The 17,104-nt window shown below is 55.9% G+C and overlaps 7 protein-coding genes across 7 annotated transcripts; 1 reads left to right on the top strand and 6 right to left on the bottom strand.

Moving 5' to 3' along the window:
* Window positions 1-178: 178 nt before the first annotated feature.
* P884DRAFT_263750 (uncharacterized protein) lies at window positions 179-1,446 on the top strand. Its single transcript, XM_069441785.1, has one exon. The coding sequence runs from the start codon at window positions 216-218 to the stop codon at window positions 1,242-1,244; it is 1,029 nt and encodes a 342-aa protein (XP_069294597.1). The 5' UTR covers window positions 179-215; the 3' UTR covers window positions 1,245-1,446.
* A 328-nt stretch (window positions 1,447-1,774) lies between these two features.
* Window positions 1,775-2,127, bottom strand: P884DRAFT_70872 (uncharacterized protein; the record flags this gene model as incomplete). The annotated part of the gene is made up of 1 exon (XM_069446037.1): window positions 1,775-2,127. Exon 1 carries the CDS (start codon window positions 2,119-2,121, stop codon window positions 1,777-1,779), a length of 345 nt encoding a protein of 114 aa, XP_069294596.1. The 5' UTR covers window positions 2,122-2,127.
* A 576-nt stretch (window positions 2,128-2,703) lies between these two features.
* Window positions 2,704-4,984, bottom strand: P884DRAFT_70858 (general substrate transporter). The gene is made up of 4 exons (XM_069446036.1): window positions 4,875-4,984; window positions 4,215-4,820; window positions 3,945-4,147; window positions 2,704-3,882 (listed from the first exon to the last, which is right to left on the bottom strand). The coding sequence occupies exons 1-4, from the start codon at window positions 4,876-4,878 to the stop codon at window positions 2,803-2,805; spliced, it is 1,893 nt and encodes a 630-aa protein (XP_069294595.1). The 5' UTR covers window positions 4,879-4,984; the 3' UTR covers window positions 2,704-2,802.
* A 2,330-nt stretch (window positions 4,985-7,314) lies between these two features.
* P884DRAFT_294429 (aspartic peptidase domain-containing protein) lies at window positions 7,315-8,252 on the bottom strand (the record flags this gene model as incomplete). The annotated part of the gene is made up of 5 exons (XM_069444278.1): window positions 7,315-7,434; window positions 7,491-7,554; window positions 7,613-7,829; window positions 7,928-8,111; window positions 8,166-8,252. The coding sequence occupies 5 exons, from the start codon at window positions 8,250-8,252 to the stop codon at window positions 7,315-7,317; spliced, it is 672 nt and encodes a 223-aa protein (XP_069294594.1).
* Window positions 8,253-9,366: 1,114 nt separating this feature from the next.
* Window positions 9,367-12,147, bottom strand: P884DRAFT_209154 (WD40-repeat-containing domain protein; the record flags this gene model as incomplete). Its single annotated transcript, XM_069438919.1, has 4 exons — window positions 9,367-9,626; window positions 9,728-11,647; window positions 11,729-11,995; window positions 12,054-12,147. 4 exons carry the CDS (start codon window positions 12,145-12,147, stop codon window positions 9,367-9,369), a joined length of 2,541 nt encoding a protein of 846 aa, XP_069294593.1.
* A 774-nt stretch (window positions 12,148-12,921) lies between these two features.
* Window positions 12,922-14,450, bottom strand: P884DRAFT_70814 (XPA protein C-terminus-domain-containing protein). The gene is made up of 3 exons (XM_069446035.1): window positions 14,249-14,450; window positions 13,525-14,194; window positions 12,922-13,461 (listed from the first exon to the last, which is right to left on the bottom strand). The coding sequence occupies exons 1-3, from the start codon at window positions 14,345-14,347 to the stop codon at window positions 13,019-13,021; spliced, it is 1,212 nt and encodes a 403-aa protein (XP_069294592.1). The 5' UTR covers window positions 14,348-14,450; the 3' UTR covers window positions 12,922-13,018.
* A 471-nt stretch (window positions 14,451-14,921) lies between these two features.
* P884DRAFT_272383 (inorganic phosphate transporter Pho88) lies at window positions 14,922-15,692 on the bottom strand (the record flags this gene model as incomplete). The annotated part of the gene is made up of 3 exons (XM_069442520.1): window positions 14,922-15,316; window positions 15,422-15,582; window positions 15,670-15,692. The coding sequence occupies 3 exons, from the start codon at window positions 15,690-15,692 to the stop codon at window positions 14,922-14,924; spliced, it is 579 nt and encodes a 192-aa protein (XP_069294591.1).
* Window positions 15,693-17,104: the final 1,412 nt, after the last annotated feature.

Raw genomic sequence — 17,104 nt, 5'->3', positions numbered from 1 at the left:
GTGGTCCGAAGTGCCGGGCCGAGCTACTTGATATGCCGGGTACAGAAAGGCTCCGACTGGCTTCTGTTCCGGATCTTGGCAACGGCGGGACATTGACGGGCCTCGGTTACCCCGCGCTCCGCCGAATGCCGCCCCGAGGCGCAAGCCTGACAGTTCCTTTTCTTTCTTTTTTCTTTTTTTTACGCGACAGAACGTCAACACTAAAAAGGCAGGTGATGCGTTCATATTCCAATCATTCCGCGTCCGATCGCTCGATGTCTCCTCCGCCGTCCCTCTCCGCTCGCCTGGCTGCCAGCTTCTTCAGCCGAGCTCTTTCGGCGTTCCAAAGCTCCGGATCCAAACTCCAAGTCATTTGCACCGCTCCGCCATCACTGTCCCATGAGGGCGAGCCGGAAGCTCTTCCGCCTCGCGTTCGGCCGCAAATTCTGGTTGTGCTGGACTCATCCTTCAATCCGCCCACACGGGCACACCTGCACATGGCCACATCTGCGATACGGGAGCTTATGCAAAAGCAAGGTCAGTGCCCGGGCGCAATCCGGTTGCTCCTCCTCCTCTCTGTCAATAACGCGGACAAGGGAGTCAAACCGGCTGCGTTTGATAAGCGGTTGGCCATGATGTGGGCTTTTGCCCAGGATGTTCAGCACGACTTGCGGATGAGTTTTGGGAATAGGCAAGCGGTCCCGGAAGCCCAGGGCTTGAGCGTCGACCTGGGACTGGCGACGGTACCTTATTTCCACGAGAAGAGCGCTGCGCTAGCCGAGGCAGGGTTTTACAAGGGACAAAGGGACCCGGACGACGACGATCTGGCCGAGACGGAGCAGGTCTTCCTTGTCGGTTATGACACCCTCGTTCGCATCTTCAACCCCAAATACTACGGCCCGCTCGAGACGGCCAGCCAGGTTGCCACGGCGGAGCCTACACCTCTGCAAAAGGCGCTCGACCCGTTCTTCGGGCGTGCTAAGCTACGAGTAACAATGCGGGCGGACGACAAATGGGGAGGAGCGAACGAACAGGTGGCATACCTTGAGAACTTGTTACACGCCGAGGGCCTGAATAAGGTAGGAGGTATTAGGGCCTGGGAGTCCAGGATCGAGATGGCCGATGGATACAAGGCCGGGACCGAAGTCATCAGTAGCACGTATGCGCGGGCCGCGGCGAAGAAAAGGGATCTGGGAAGGCTCGATCTGATGGTTACTCCGCGGGTGAGATGGTGGATAGAGCAAGAAAACCTGTATCTCGAGTGATACGGGGGTGTCCCCATCACCACCAAAAGGCCTCATCCGGTAGCATGTTTGCCAGTGTTTATTTGGTGGTTGGATGTTAGGTTCCAGGTCGCCCTTGTCTCGAAGAAACCAAAACGGACAGATTTGCAGCTTCTATCGGCCCATGATGGCCCCGTTGCCGGACAATGGTGGCATGCTTGTCACGGTCTATGTTCGACTTTCTCCAGGCGAGGACGTGTAACCCGTTGCCAAAGCTTTGGGACATGGCCGGGACCAAACGTCGAGAAGACCAAGGGTTTCCCCCTTTCGGTCTCAACATCTATATACCAAAATTCCCATATACCATGATGAGTCTCCCTCTCCTTGCTCTTAAGAACATGTGGGTTGTCTGGGAGCAAAACCCTGGCCTCGTGAGAAATTATGGCGGTATCACACGGCAGAATGGTTTGACCCATTCTTGCGGCAGACCCGCCCAAAAATCTCTGCAAAATGGGGCTGCGGCTTGAGTGGGTCTGGGCAGTTTGCAGTTGTGCACGGGCCACGAGCCACTTGCCTATATATTCTGCGAGTTCCTCCCATCATTTCGGTTTGCTTTCTCTTTTTTTTCCTCATGTCGACAGTACTTCAGAGAATCATTTCTATAGTAGTTGTCCTCTTTTGTGTTCCCTAAAGGAGCCACAGATCCCACCCGGGTTGATGAACGATATCCTCGGCACCCTACAGTGAGATTTTTTATTCTCGATCTGCCTGCAAAGGTGGCGGTCGCTGGCCTCGCGCTGTGGCTGTATAGAGAGTGGCGATGATCTGTACCCCGGCTTCCCTGAGGTCTTGCTTTCGGGCGCTCAGGCGGGGTGGGTGTCGATGGAAGTCTGACCGGCCTTTTCCCCTCGTTTTTCATTGCGATCTTGAGCTTGCCTTGGGGCGCGAAGAAAAACAAATTCGAATATGCATGTACCACTTAGCAGTAGACGTGTTCAAGGGTTCAAATGTATATTGAGTGTTTTTTAGGTGCTTTTGCCTCTGCCTCGATCGCTGCTTGGAAATTTTGTCCCATAAACCGCTGTCGTGGCCACGGAATGCACACCCAAAACCAAGGGATGGCACTGGTTCGCGCGAATCTCATCTTTTCCGCAGCATCGGAGTCTTTGGCTCAAGTAACCCCATGTCTCGATCGCTCTCAACATGTGCCCCACACTTTCTGACATTTAAGGGTATTTCTCGTTTTGCTTCATTGCTCTTTGACCCACCACCCATGGGTTCTTTTTCGGCAAAACATCCCGGTCACAGCTTCAAACGGCCCGAACTTTTAGCTCGAATCCACACGACAACCCAGATGTTGGGAGGAAAGGGTTGCCACTTTGGACTATCAAGTAGTGCCTAAGAACGCACAGGGGTCGGATGAACACAGAATGACAGCCTGATGCGAATTCCATCAAATCAACTAAGGTGTGATACAACTGACAAGGCTAATATCCCCAGGCATTATCAACACCCGCTCTCCCCTTCTTCGTCGGACAACCCGTTGCCGAGCAAGTTAGAAACGCCAAACTCCGTCCGTTGCCCTATCAAATCAATTCTCTCACTGCTTCTGCGAGATCATCATTTCCTCGTTCTCCGCGATTGGCGCCGGTCTGTTGATGCTCTTGTTGAGCGAGTTCTCGCCAACGACGTTACGGGTGCCCTCCATTTCCAGGTGGTAATCGGTGTCGGGCTGGTTCTTGCTCAAGACATACTCTTCATCGTCGATGTGGCGGAAGGTGAAGTAAAAGACAACGGTCAGAATTCCACCGGCAATAGCAGTGCCTCCAAAGTCCCAAGTAAGATGCGGGTCAGTAATGACACTCGAGCAAGCCAGGCCAATAGCATAAGCGACAGCCGTGTTGAAAAGGTTAAGAGCTGAAACAAGGCCTCGCATGTTGACGGGTGCACGCGAGTAAGCGATACCGTAGGCTGGGACGTTGACAAACAGTTCCGAGATGCCGCCAATGGCAAAAGGAATGGCCATCCACCAAATGCTGATGGGAGCGACACCAGTGCCGATCCTGCAGTCACTCGAGCCGTACTCCCCGCAGGGCGACTTCTGGTACGCAAAGTGGTTCAGCAGAGTGTAACCCACGCCACCGAGGGTGGACATGGCCAGGCCGGTGGTCATGCGCGATATGGGTCCATAGTGAATATTGAGCCTGCGCAAAAGCGGGTACAGGCCGTAGTTGAGAATGGGCGCACAGGCAATAATGCTCAGAGAATTGAAGTTGGAGATGACGTCGTTAGGTACGCCGTTGGTCTCGAGCATGGTCGACAAGAAGCTGGCCGCGGCGCCAATGCCGTTGTCATTCAGATACTGGATCGGGAAGAAGCAGAAGATGCCCGTCGCTTGGAAAGTCCGGCGAACATCGTCAACGAACTCGTCGTTCCACTGGGTCTTGAACTTGCCGCCGAGGCCGGCAGCGGCAATGTTAGACGGTTTGGCAAGATCCCAGAAACCGTGGCGACCGATTCTCTTGATACCTCCGCGGCGGAAGCAGATACCAAGAACTCTGAAGACGTTGGGTAGATCACTGCCACCGGGAGGATGGAGGACAAGGCGCTTGTGGAGGAACCAGAGTAGCAGCGGCAGGGGAAGGTAGAGGATGAGAGGAATGAGGAAAGCGAGCCACCACTGGATGCCATTAGCGCCTGGGCCGGGGACTCTCGGTTTTTTTCTGATGCTGCAGCACTTACGCCGACATATTTTTCCGAGTACGCCGTAGCGACACCCATGAAACCACCAATGTTGATCATGAGGTAGAACCAGAGCATAACCCGCTCCGTGGTCGACTCGGGGTCTTCAATGACTCTCTCGCCAGACTTGAGCGTGATAACCTTGGGAACGGTGGTTGTGACCTGATCAAGCAGAAGAGGCGAGACGTTCGGCTTGAACATGGCTACCGCAGCTGGTCAATACAATGCTAACCAAACCCTGTGGCAACTCATATGACGGGGGAGGCTTACCAGCGCCCACAGACAGAATATAAACCGAGAGGAAGTATGGAGCCTTCGCATTCCCATTCGCCAGCAGGTCCTTTGCGCCGGCGGCGACCATGAGAACGTGGGCAACGCCGAATACAGCGACACCCCAGCAAATGAGCGGGAAGCGGCCCGTCTTCGCGTCAGCGAGCCAGCCGAACACGAGAGGAAGTGCATAGGCAAGCATGCTGAAGGACTGCGTTACAGCATTGGCGACGACGGTGCCCATGCCGAGAGCACCGCCGGTAGCCTGGCTCCCACGAGGGGGTGCGCCCCAGCCGTTACCGCCCTCGGGAAGCGGCCGGTTGACGTAGTTGCTGATTAGGGGCTGGACGCCGTAATACGAGGCTCGCTCGCAGAACTCGACAACACAAATGAGGTAGGCGATAATGGGGATTTTGCCGGGCACACGGCGCAGGGTTGCCAGCTCCTCCTCGGTCGGCTTGCCTTCATAGTCTTCCTCCATGACCGACGGGTCGAGATACGGCGCGTGCTTGTCACCCGGAGGGGTGTTCCGCTGCTTCTCCAAGTCGGCCATGTTGGGAGACTGAGGGGTGATCGAGTCCGCACCCGACGAAGGCGCTTTCTCCGCTGATCGACAGAAGTCAGCAAAATACACCGAGTTGATATGCTATGATCACTTACCCATCTTTTGACCCCAAAAGTTGAGATGCGCGTTCGACGAAGCTTTAGTGCCGATGAAGACTCCAAGCTCCCTCTAGAGCAAATGCGCGCGCGCGCGGTTCGTGGAAGGGAAAAAAGGCGAGCGAGCGGGCGCAGAGGAGAAACGAGAGTCCCGACTGGGTGGTTGTGTGGTGGGGGGTTGAAGGGGGACTTTTTGTATTGAGCAGCAAGAAGCTATTAATAAACTTGCGGGGTGGGCAAGTGGAAGCAATAATTGACCGATATGGGCTTGGAGGCTGCATGTCGGGAAAGGGTCTGCACCGAAGCTCGATGCATGGTATCATTTCGTCGACTGAATGGGCTATTCTGTGGAGTGCAAGAAAAGGGAATGCAACTCCAGACCGTCCGTAGCTGCAGCCAACCCTGTTGTTGCCCTGATACCCTCCCGCTCCCGACCTTACTATCCTGTCCTAGTGGCCCCCCCACCCCCTCCGGTTGACAGTGCCTTCCCTCCTCGGCACCCTTGCCATAAATTGCGATTACAATCAACGCGAGCGGAATCACGCTGCGCGAGTAAGGTGCCTTCGATATGTCAGCCACATTTGGGCAGGTGGGACCGGTGCAATCACCTTTCCTTCAATCATCCTGCTCTCGCCAGTTGTCGAGTACATACCGCGTGGTACCGTAAACCTACAAGGACGAAATCACTACATACGGCGGTAGTGCAAGCGTGTCGGCGTTGCATAGTGGTCCCGACCGTTACGCGGCTCTGTCTCGTTCGACTGGTCTCAATTGGACCGAACCACTGGTTTGGAATCTGACGCGACCCGGAGCGCGCCGTCACGCCATACATAACTTGGTTGAGTTCTCACAGGCAGTTCCTTTCTCTTAGTCAATTCAGCAGGTGGGGGAGTAGGCGCACCCCCGGCGTTTCTGGTATGTCCACCAGCGCGCCAACGTTCGGCAGTTCGATTCTGCGTACAAGTACGCGTCGGTAAGAGCCAACTTTGACGGATTTGTCAGGGAATGATATCTCCGCACCTCAGCTGTTGATCCGCTAGGAAGTGCCCGTAGGGGCATGGTGCTCTATCACGTTATCGCGCCGTTCTTCCTCGGGTTTTGCCAAAAAAAAACCTGTAGTTTTTGTGTCAAGCCTTCGCGTCTGCATCGGATTTTGCATTGCTATCAGCCCACGGGTTCTGCTCGGAGCTGCCGTATCGCAGATGGCCTCGAGGCCAGAGTCTCTATGGATCCTTTGTGCGCTGAACCCTCGGAACCCCAACAGGCCAGGATCCAACGCATTTGGCAAATCGGGCATATTCCCGGATAGGAAGGTCGCAGTAACCCCAATGTCCAGGGTCGCCTGTGGAAGATGGGTGCATACGCACAGCATGTTCAAGGCGTGGTCTGTTGGAACCTAGAAATTCGTGTTTTCAACGCATCTCTCAGCCTTGCCGAGCGCGAGAAGTTGAAGACAAGACGACAGCTGAAGGTGAGGCGAAAGAGAAAAGGCTTGTTTGGTCTGCCAAGTCGTGCCGCGACGCTTGGCCGACCCCTCTTGGTGATCTTGGCGCCTTCCCTTTCCGGCAACTTACACCCTCTTCCCAATCTTCCGCATCTGTCCAAGCGTCGGCGCCAGCTCGGGGGAGCAAGCACGAGCCCGCCTTCTCGAAATCTCTGAAGCGTGCCGTGCAACGGTCTAGTATCCAACCAGAAAGGAGGCAAGCCCCGCGGATCCCCACTCAGGTTGACGACTCCCCCCACAATCAGTCCCGGGTTATGCGGGACACTAGTGTACACTACACTAGCGGGCTGTTCAACTGCATCGGATATACGGATACACTAACTAGTGGGTTCGGTTGGATTGTTCTCGTGATTGTGCTTTTGCCACGTGCTTTTTTTGGGGCTGATACCACAGTACGCTTCGTGCGAGGTTGTCGGGTACCTTGGAAGGCCTCTGGGCACACGAACTGTTACCTGTTCCGTTTGTCAGGTACAGTACATACGCTACCGGATTTTGTACTAGTAGGTCTCGGGAATGACTCGGTCGATGCACATACCAGTCTGAACATTGCAATCTGTGCAGACCATCGATGCTCGGATGTCAACATGCTTTCGCGACCTTTGACGGCGTCCTCAGCCGCGAATACCCGTCTCCCTCCCCACCTTTTTTTGAGTAGGGGGAGGAGGGGAGCGAGCAGTGAAGGTCAGTACAAAGTAACGATATGGCCGATTTGGTACGCAGAGGGCAACAGAGGGTAATTCATTTTCTATGCAAAGTCCGGATTATAGACTGGGAGCATTCCTGCAACACAACACCCTCTTGCAGATATGCCCTGCTGCTGATTGTGCTTTCGGTAGCCACGATCCTTGCCCAAGACCGCCCGCCCGCCAACAAGGCGTGCCCTGAGAGTTTCAAGATGATGACGCCTATCGTCTGTCCGGCCACCAACCCAACCGATCATTCGTCCAAAGGCTTGGTAGCCCACCCAATACTCGGCGGGTCCTCGCCGTCGAAGACTGCGGAGGCCGCCTTGAGGGCCACGTCGCCCCAAATGTTCACACCGATCCCGCTGCTGCTCTGCAGCCCGCCAAAGCATAGACGAACCATCCGTCACAGGCCCGTAGCTCATGTACGAGGGGGGGATAGTCAACCTGGCCCGCCTCGCCGATGCCGAACGCGAAGGACGGCAGCGTTGCGCTGCAGGGGAATACATATCCGCCATAGACCCGGCTGTTGGTGGCACCCTGCACCTGACGATAGTAGGCCGTGACAATGGCCGTAGGCAGATATATCCAAGAGAGAGGTGCCCGTATCGGCGATGCCGTCGATCGGGGAGGAGCTGAAGTTGTCCGACCCGACGCCGTAGCCGGAGGCCGTGAAGGTCCAGTAGCCGGGATATGGGTTGACGGGCACATAGGTGATGTTGCCCGTGTACTTGGCCTTGTCGACGAAACCAAAGTCGTAGGTACCGGCTGCGCGCGTTACGGGAGGACGCTAGGTCAGCCTCTTCCAATCACCGCAGTACCCGACGGGACCTCTCCCGGGCAGGGGCCGGCGCGGTGCCACGTACCTTTGTTGGCCTTCAGGTCGGCCGTGAATACCGGGCTATCCAGGTGCGGCTTGGCGTTGTCGAAGAAGGTCAGCTGGCTCTTTGGGCTGACGGTGTTGAGACTGCTGAAGCCCAGACCGGCAAGCCCGTCGATCTCGCTCTCGACGGTGAAGCTCGACGACACCTGCGGGGCGCATTGGACTGCCTGGCGTCAGGTTGCCGGTTGCAGTGGCCCTCGCGTGTCCCTTTGGCCAGCCACTCCCTTGAATGGCCGGACTCGGTGCTGCTCCTGATTCGGCCGACTGCCACGCTCAACATGCAGGAGCACAGTCGAGAGTGTTGACATTGCCAAAGCGAGCGTTGGAGAGGAGGTGCTCTGTGCAACATCCTAGCGGCGAATCAAACGGCGGTGCGGGTTATTGCACTCCGGCAACGCTGCATCGGCTGTTTAGCCAAACGCTGCCTACCAGACCGGCAGTGGTCTATGTATAGAACTCACGCGACAAGGGTCACGGTTGTCCTTGGCTTGTCAGCAAAGGACGCCCCGAAGAAGGCAACCAACGCCAATGTGCGTCAATCTGTGCGGTTTCTGGGGCCCCTCGGCACTAGAACTCGTGCCCAAACTACCGTGTTAAATCGCTGGTATTGCGAGAAGTGCCAAGAGGCGCTTGGCTGCGTCTTGTGATCGTTGATGCCCTTCCAAGGGCGTCGACAACCTCGTTGTTGTAGGTGGAATATCTTGCCCTCGTCGTCTAGTCGATAATGGTTGATACACACTGTTATCTCTGCGATGAGGTCCCATACCGGTTGTTGTCCGAGTTTCCGTCTTGCTGCCTTCTCGGCCAGTCTCGGAGGGAGAAATGCATATAGGCATCACCCGTCTTCACAACACGGGTTAAATCACACGATGGACAAGGTATCGAGTTACAATTTGACACCAAAAACCTGAACAGAGAAGGTAGAACGTGCTCCTCCGCTCCTCGGATCATAGCCCTTGACACCGACACCGGACACAACCTTAGAATAATAATAACTGACCTTTTAGGTTTCGAAGGTTCGAGACTCCAGCAATCATACACTCCGTTACACTATATTCCTGTCCATCGTTCCATTATGGGCGGATCTTGAGAAACATCTTGTCGTCGGACCAGCCCCCCGAGAATCGTACCGTGGGGAGAAAGCAAGCGTCAAAAGAGCTGGTCTGCTCCGACCTTTCCGTGTTTGGATGATGCAACTGCGCGGCCCGGTCTGAGCTCCTCTCCCAGTACCCAAACCCTCCAGCCGTATCATCACCCTTCAGCTCCACTATCAGTCCTCGGAAAGCGGGTTGCGGAACGAGGTCGCATTCAAGCCACCCGTTCCGCAGTAGCAACTCCTTCAAGCACACTAGGTGGGCGCCTGCGAGAGCGTTCGGCACAGTCGTTTGCCCTTTTCTCTTCGTAGCTGGGCGATTGCTGTTACTATCGCGCAAACACCTTGACTACCCCATCGCCGCCGCCGCTGACGACCCAACGACCGTCCTGGCTCCAAACAACAGTGCAGACGCCCTCGCCACGCATGACGCGGTGGCTTGTGATTTCCTGGGTGCAGGACCGCTTTTCTAGAGACCAGAACCGTAGGGAAGCATCATGCCCCGCACTGACTAGCTCCCGGCCGTCCGGGCTGAGCGAGAGGCTGGAGATGGAGGCTGGGTGAGCGACCATGTTGTACGTGCATTGGCCTGCCCGGGTGGTCAGTAAGGTCAGGAACGCCCCCTGGCATCAGGGGTGTGTGTGGGGGGGGAGGCGAGAGAGAGAGGAGAGTGCCTCTAGGATGACTTACCGCTGTTGGCATCGAAGAACCGCACGTAACAATCCTCGTGACCCGAAATGATGACACCCTCAACCCCAGACCCAGCCATGGCTCTACCGCCTCCCGTCGGCCCGCCACCCGCTGTGTCCTCCTCGCTGATCCCCTGATGCGGCTGGTGGTCCAGCCCGGCGGTGGTCGCGACAACCGCGTTCACGCTGGTCGACATTGTGCCATCATATGTTTCCAAGCTTGCCATGGTGCCCATCTCCTCGCCGGTGCGCGTGTCGTACACAATGATGGCGGCATCTGAGTAGCTGACCACAAATGTCTCGCCGTTCAGGCTCAATGGCGTGATACACGTAGGGCTCGCTTTTGAATTGGGGCGCGAGATGGTATGTATCAGGGTATGATGGAACGGCGAGTTCGACGCTATTGTCGGCTGCGGCGAGTTGGGGAATGCGGAACCAGAGCTCATCGAGTTGCCCCTGACACGACCACCCTGTGCGCGACGCCCGGCGGCGGGTTGGGGCGAGGTAAGCTGTGGCGGCGAGCTGACTGCCCACACCTTCACGTTGCCATCCGCTGCGCCGGACACGAGAAGGATGCGGTCTGGTGTTCCATACGGATTGGATTGACCAAAAATGGCGCCCAGATTGGTGGGCAGAACGCATAGCGCCCAGACCGCGTCAGTGTGAGCGTCTATCGTCGCTTTGGGGTCTATCCTGCCCCGCTCCCAGACCCGGATCGTGGCATCTTGCCCGCCAGAAAAGATCCAACCGTCGCCCTGCGCCCGCCCGCCAGTTGAGAAGTTTGGAGAGGGTGACCACGAGGTCAGCGAGAGGACCGCTCCGACGTGGCCGCGATGTGTGAAGTCGGCTACGACATCGAGATCGGAGCTGCTCGCATTCACGTGCCCCGGGTGCCGATCGGGAATGTGGAACCGTTTGATCGTCCCGTCATCGCCGGCCGTGCAGATCTCGGGCTCTCCGGGGCTGCCACCCCCGGAGAAGATCACCGTCCGAACCGTGTCCAAATGTCCGCGTAAACCGAACTTGAGCTTGAAGTTGGAGCCTTCGGTCTTCGGGCCCAGCGAATGCAGCGACAGCTCGTGTTCTGCGCTCCTCCTGCGGGCCATTGTGTTTGAGCTCTTCCGACGGTGCGCGAGCGGTGCGCGATTTGGCGATTTGGGGATGTTGTCTGCTGTAGGGAACACATCGGTATCAGGGCGGTTGGACGAAACTTGCTGTGGTTGGGCAGGCGCAGAGGCGTCCGGGAAGTTGGCGTCATTGAAGTCCCAGCTATCTATCTCGGAGACGGCACGTTTCTCCGCGCCATCTCTCTTTTCTTCGTTCCTGCTGGCTTGTGTGGGTTGGCTGGCGAGGTCAGATCCCTGGTCTGTCGCCGTCTTCCCTGATGTAGATCCTTGACTTGGCCACTCCGTAAAATATCCTAACCCCGCAGCGGCATGTTCATTGTTCGAGGCGCGAGCCATTTGCGCAGCATGATTCTCGAGCGTTTTCACCGGGATGTTTCCGGGTGCGGGAGGCGCAGGCGGCTGGTTGTTCGGAGTGGGAACCGGGCGCGCTTGCGAAGCAAGAAACTCGCGGACGTGGTTCTGTTGGGGTTGTTGCTGGGGTTGTTGCTGCTGCTGCTGCTGCTGCTGCTGTTGCTGCTGTTGCTGTTGCTGCTGCTGCCGGAGGCCCTGTTGGTAGGATTGGTCCAAGAGCGGCTGACCCAATCCATCACCCTCCCGCAAATCTTCGATCATGGGTAGTGGGGGGGATTCCCTTGGGGGTAATGGGTTGGCGGGAGTGATCATCAGGTAAGTAAATTCGGCTTGACACTGGTCGAGGAAAGACTTGAGCTCGTTTCGCGAGGCTTCTTCGTCGGCGAGACTGGCTTCGAGTGAGCCTCCCTCCATCGAAGGGGGACTTGGCTTCTCTGATGACGCTGCAGTTCCCGTGGATACATTAACCTGACGACCCCTGAGAGAGGAGGGAGGGGCAAAGGCGGCTCTCGTGGAGGACTCACGCCGTAATTTTTCCTGAAGTAACGAGGCACGATCCAGCCTGGGCTCTGGCTCGGCCGTCTTGCCGGACTTCAGCAGGGCGGCTTGGTCCTTGACCTTCTTCTCTAGTATCGCGACGTATTTCTTCAGGGCCTTTTGAGTCGCGTCGGCTCTCCTCGCCTGTCCCTCGAGGCTGGCTATTCTGCTCTTCATTTCCTGCTTCTCGATTTCCCAGGCATTGCGGTCGCGTTCATGGCGATGCCATTCCGTCTGCAGAAAGCGCATGACCCCTGTGTAGGCGAGACGTTAGCTATTGACACGCTCCGTCGCGCCGGCTGCTGCACCAACCTTGAAGGGTGTACTCGGTCGTTGGCGGCTGGTTGGCATTGTTCCCCATCATGCCGCCCGTTTCGCCCAATCCACCCGCTCCGTTCGTGCCCATGGCGGTTGTCGGGGCAAGAGTCTAGACGTCGCAAGCCACAAAGGAGACCGATCCGGCCATGGACAGGTCGATGCGCGGGCGATGAGCGGTTGTGGGGTTGTGGCCAGAGCTCTCTGCACAGAGCTCCTAGTCTCGTGGCCCAGGCCGGCAAAAAAATAAAGACCTGGCCCCTGGGAATCTGATTGCTTTTGCACCTCAAGCACGCAACGCTGGTTCGAAACGACGGGAATGGGGAATAGGGACCTTCGTGCCGGAGATCGTGCCCACAGGTAAGCAAGGGTGGTTTTTTTTTTTTCCTTCTCTCGTTTTTTCCCCTTTTTGGGGCTGCGACAGGTCCGCAAGCAGGGCGGCAATGCCCGCGTGTTGCTTGGAGATGTTGTGCTGGCCAAGGCGACAGGCCCCTGGGCAGCCCACAGATAGCGAGGGAGCTGGCACGGCTGACGAATCACAGCCCATCACTACCTGCTCATGAGGCTACAAGGCATCCAGTCCCCTCAAGGGGGCTTGTCCTCATGCGGGTGTGCTGGACTCCTTTTGGGAACGGAGTACTTGTAGTGAACACGGAACTTTGGCGGAAAGCCTATTGCACCAACTCTGTAGTGCGCAAGAAGAGAGGGCTGTATCATACCATATCAAATTTCATTGCTCAAGTGTTTCAAGTGTCTTGCAATAGTTAATTACTTCCAAGCCGAACCCATTTTGTGTGTGTGTGTGTGTGTGTGTGTGTGTGTGTGTGTGTGTGTGTGTGTGTGTGTGTGTGTGTCTGTCTGTAGGCGTGCTGGACACCGTGCATGATGTCCTCCATCCGGACCAGGATCCGAGAACGTTTTGTTCCACTTCTGATCAAGATCACAATGGCACATTGATACCTTCACAGCTCCAATTCTTCAACCTCCATGTTACACGTCACGCATGTCTTAACCGTTATCCCCTCTGCGTTCTCTACCGCCCGGCCCCATTCATGTACGTGCTTCCCGCTGCCGCCGACTGTGTCTCCGAACTTGGCCGCTTTTCCTATCCCTCCCAGGACGCCAGTGCTACCTCCTGATTTTGCATTGTTGCGCCTAAAGGCCTCGGTCCTTGTCTTGCGCTTCAGATCCAGCAGCTTTTCCTTGAACTTGGCTTCCTTACGCCTCTTTTTGTCCGCCTCACGCCTCTCAAACTCGGCGTCCAAGGCTTCGGGCGAACCCCACTTGTGGTTGAATGCGTAATCCTCGACCTGGTATCGGAGAAAGAGCATCATATCGTGCCAGTGAGACTTGTGAGGGTTTGGTTTTGAAAGATGTGGGAGAAGCTCGCTGTCTTTGAGTTCGGCTGCGAAGGACGGTCAGCAGGCCGTATTGAATTGATTCGACGTTCGCCAGCGGATCGACTTACGGTCCGTCAATAGGTAGTCCTCCTTGCACTCCGTCTTGGTGAGAAGGCTGTATTTTTCCGGATACTTCTCCTTGCACGTGTTGCACACCGCGCAGTGAAACACTTCCTCCCAAACAAAGTCGATCTCTACGGTGCCGCACTCGCGACACCTTTTCTTCGTCTTCTCGTCGGCAAGAACGCTTAAGGCTGGCCCGAAAGGGCCAGTCTTGTTCTGCTGCAGCTTTTTGATCAGCTGCATCCGCTCCCACTCGGCTACTGTCATATGCGCTGGCTTCTGCTCGGATCCGGACGGGGCAGAGGAGGCACCCGTCGACATGCTCTTGCTCCATGGGTCATCCTCTGTGCTCAAAAAGCCGCCTTTGGTGTCGGTCATGGCACTGAAGTTGTAGTCGACATATTTGCTGAACTTGCGCGACACGGGCCGCAGATCGCTGTTGTCTGTGTTGGGGCCATCTTTGGAGGGGTTTGCGCGCGCATCACGGTTCGTCGCGGGTACCTCGGATCGTGAGATCGATGCGTACGGCCGCTTCCTTCCGGCCGGGCCAGTCAGTTGAATATCTCCCGCGTCGACAAAGCCAGAGGCTGCCCGCGGCTCGGCCGGGGGTTGAACGGATCGTTGCTCTGCTTCGCGCTGGTGGCGGATGGCTTTGGCACGCAGTCGCGACTCTTCCTGTAGGCCAAGCGGTTAGTAAAGCCACAAAATGGCTGGGATGCAAGCACTCACTATGCGGCGGGTGACTTCTGGTGTCGGCGGGGATGTCGACCGTCTTGAAACGGATTGTGGTTGTGGTTGTGGTTGTGGTGGGGTGCCCGGACGGTCCATGGCAGAGCGGGACCCGCGGGCGAGTTAGCCATGCAAAGTGTCGTGCGTCGGGAACTCTGTAATTGAAAGGAAGCGTGCGAAAGACCTCTGAGCGCCTAAGTTGCACACCGTTCACCTTATGCCCTTCTCGTTTTTGTTTGTTTTCTTCTTTTCCTTCTTCGTCAGGGTCGCGAAGAGATCGATCTGTGCAGAGGAACCTAGAGTTTGTCAGGTGCCATGCTTCAGGGAATGACGCTGATGCAGGGGTCCAGCCACCCCGTGGGCCCGGACCTGCAACCAGTTACACCTAAGGTTGGCTCTGGACAGAACTCCCGAATATGCTCGCATCACTTGATAACGAAGTCCGCTGAATCGAAAACGAAATATAATGATGCTCTGAAGGTGGTGGATGGCCCGTTCCTGAATCATCGTGTAACCAAACGGAATGCTCCATTATTTGCTCTTAAATATGGCATCCCGCCTCCGCCCTCACCACACTCCCCACCGTCTAGTAACCGTGTCATGATATACCCGTGGCCCTGGGCTTTACTATACAGGATCTCTGCGGCTTATTCCCGTCCCAATCTCAGATCGATCACTCCTCCTTGACGCCACCGCGACCGGCCCGCTCAGCAGCCTCAACTGCCTTCTTATCGGCCTGGGCGGGGCCGTTCTGGAGGCCACTCATGAAACCCGCAGGCTGCTTGAAAGGCCTCTTCAGGTCGCCGACCGCTGGCTGACCCCATACGTGGATCTTGGCCAGGTTCGACTCAAGCGCACCTTTGAGCGGAATGATGCTCTGAATGAGCAGAGGGTTGGTGTACTTGAAGTAAAGGTGCATCACGCCCATCATGAGGACACCCATGCCCTGAGAGCGCATGAGGTTCTTGAGCTGGCTAAGGTCGTAGGCGTGCACGGTCGTGGTGACGAGCTTGCCCTCCTCACTCGAGCCCATCGGTGCCGGCTCGACGTACTTAAGCGTCGTCATGTCTATCGAGGGTCACAATTAGCTTTTCTGGATTCCCAGTAACGCACGGCGAATGCCCCCACGCGCGCGTGCGCGCGTGATTCCCCTGATGGGTTGTCCCAACGTACCCTTCTTCTTGTCGATAACGGATTTTATGTAAAGGTAGATGCTAAGGATGATCAAGTTGCTAGCGACATAGACGGCACGGCAGATGTTGAGCACATTCGGATCATCGAAGGGAATCCTCTTCGCGACCTGCATCATTCCGAGAATGATGATCAGGTTTGTTCTAAGCCAAAACCCACGTTAGCATTCCCATGGTCCATCTCGATTGCATGTGCTGGCTCGATCGGGGAGGGGTTGGGCGTGTCCGTACACTTGGGGGCTGAGGCCGGCCATTTTAGCTTGCGTAGATCGCGCGCAGCGAGATTGACTCGATCTTGCCCAAGGAGTGGGTTGCGGCCACAGATTTTGCGAGTTGCGAACGGGAAGGTATCAGGGGCGATGCCGCGAGATTTTCAGTATCTAGAGATTTCCCCACAAATGGGAGGCTGCTGCAGACACGCAATGGACCCGTGGGCTATTTTTTGTGACTCGGAGGCGGCCGAGAGCTTACTTGTCAAAAAGGGGTCTTGGGCAGCTCCACTTGCAGTTCCAAGCCCACCCACATTGTTCCTGGGCGTTGGGGCGCTTCCCTCGCTCTCTCCCTACCAACCGGGACTGGCCTCAATTTCCAAGCGCTGCCGCGGACCCACCAGGGACGAGAAAAGGCCACGTTCCCCATCACCGAACTGAGAACACTGCCCTCCGCTTTCTCTCTTGGGGGTTGTATTGCAATGGATACATACATAATCCGTGGAGTAGTAGGGGACTGTACGAAGTACGCAGGATGCAACTCAGCTGATCAGAAATACCTGTAATACATAGGTATACGGAGGTATACTACGTTAAAACGTAGTGTAAGGAAACTGTCCTGGGATGGGGCAGTGAACTGGCCCCACTTGATAAGCAGCCAGCCCTGTCGACCTAGACGCCAGCACGCCTGTCTCGAAACCTGGCTTTAGTCAAAGTTGCTCTTATGAAGATATCAAAGAATAAGGTCATGCTTGCGGCGGCAATTATACCCTCTATGCGATTGCCCAGTCTGGTACGATGAATTCGCATTGCCCTTTTTACTAGGGACCAGACAAACCGACAAACCTAATTGTTACCTACCTAGGGACCCGGTAGGTAGCTGAATGCACACCGAACTGTAAGTTTTGACTCGTTGCTAGCGTAGTGAACGGGGGGTTCAAGGCAGGCAGAAGACAGGTAGTGTGTCATGTAGCTTGTTTCGGACATAACCGAACAGCTAATTAAGAGAGGGGGCGACGGTCTTCGGGTGTCGTTGAAAACTCAGGTTGGAAGAACTCTAAGTATTAATACCGAACACAGTAGGAGCTCCGGGAGCATTGAAAGCAGTGCCTACAGTGGGTGGCTGTACAAAGGAAAGAGTGCCTTGTTGAAACTATCTACAAAGGAGACAAAAAGAGTGGTATTTATAGACAAAGGGACTGGCTAATGCGTTAAACAGCCTCATACAGCTGTGGCAAACGAGTAGCTAATACACTTAGAAGCTCCACAGCTTCCGACACACCCCCCAGTTGAACGCGGTAGTCGTTTAACTACGCTTTGTGGTAATATTGTTCCTAGTGTTATATCCTTTGTCGCTCTTACCTCGATAGCTCCTTTAGGGGGCCTGCCTTCCGTATTCGGAAGTCTAAAAGAGTCAAGTATAATAGAGCGATTCCTTTAAAGCTATAGTTCAAATA

Source organism: Thermothelomyces heterothallicus (genome assembly GCF_042370625.1).
Source record: "Thermothelomyces heterothallicus CBS 202.75 unplaced genomic scaffold P884_scaffold_27, whole genome shotgun sequence".
Lineage (NCBI taxonomy): Eukaryota > Fungi > Ascomycota > Sordariomycetes > Sordariales > Chaetomiaceae > Thermothelomyces > Thermothelomyces heterothallicus.
This window is presented reverse-complemented; position numbering and strand designations above follow the sequence as displayed.

What these genes read in the sequence shown, in the direction of transcription:
- P884DRAFT_70858 (XM_069446036.1), bottom strand. An exon ending in TATTCTGTCTGTGGGCGCTG is followed by an intron (nt 4,148 to 4,214) that starts GTAAGCCTCCCC and finishes CAGCTGCGGTAG; the next exon opens with CCATGTTCAAGCCGAACGTC. An exon ending in ACTCGGAAAAATATGTCGGC is followed by an intron (nt 3,883 to 3,944) that starts GTAAGTGCTGCA and finishes AATGGCATCCAG; the next exon opens with TGGTGGCTCGCTTTCCTCAT.
- P884DRAFT_263750 (XM_069441785.1), top strand. Translation starts at nt 216, where the DNA reads ATGCGTTCATATTCCAATCATTCCGCGTCCGATCGCTCGATGTCTCCT.
- P884DRAFT_70814 (XM_069446035.1), bottom strand. Translation starts at nt 14,347, where the DNA reads ATGGACCGTCCGGGCACCCCACCACAACCACAACCACAACCACAATCC. An exon ending in CAGAAGTCACCCGCCGCATA is followed by an intron (nt 14,195 to 14,248) that starts GTGAGTGCTTGC and finishes CTTGGCCTACAG; the next exon opens with GAAGAGTCGCGACTGCGTGC. An exon ending in GGACTACCTATTGACGGACC is followed by an intron (nt 13,462 to 13,524) that starts GTAAGTCGATCC and finishes CGTCCTTCGCAG; the next exon opens with CCGAACTCAAAGACAGCGAG.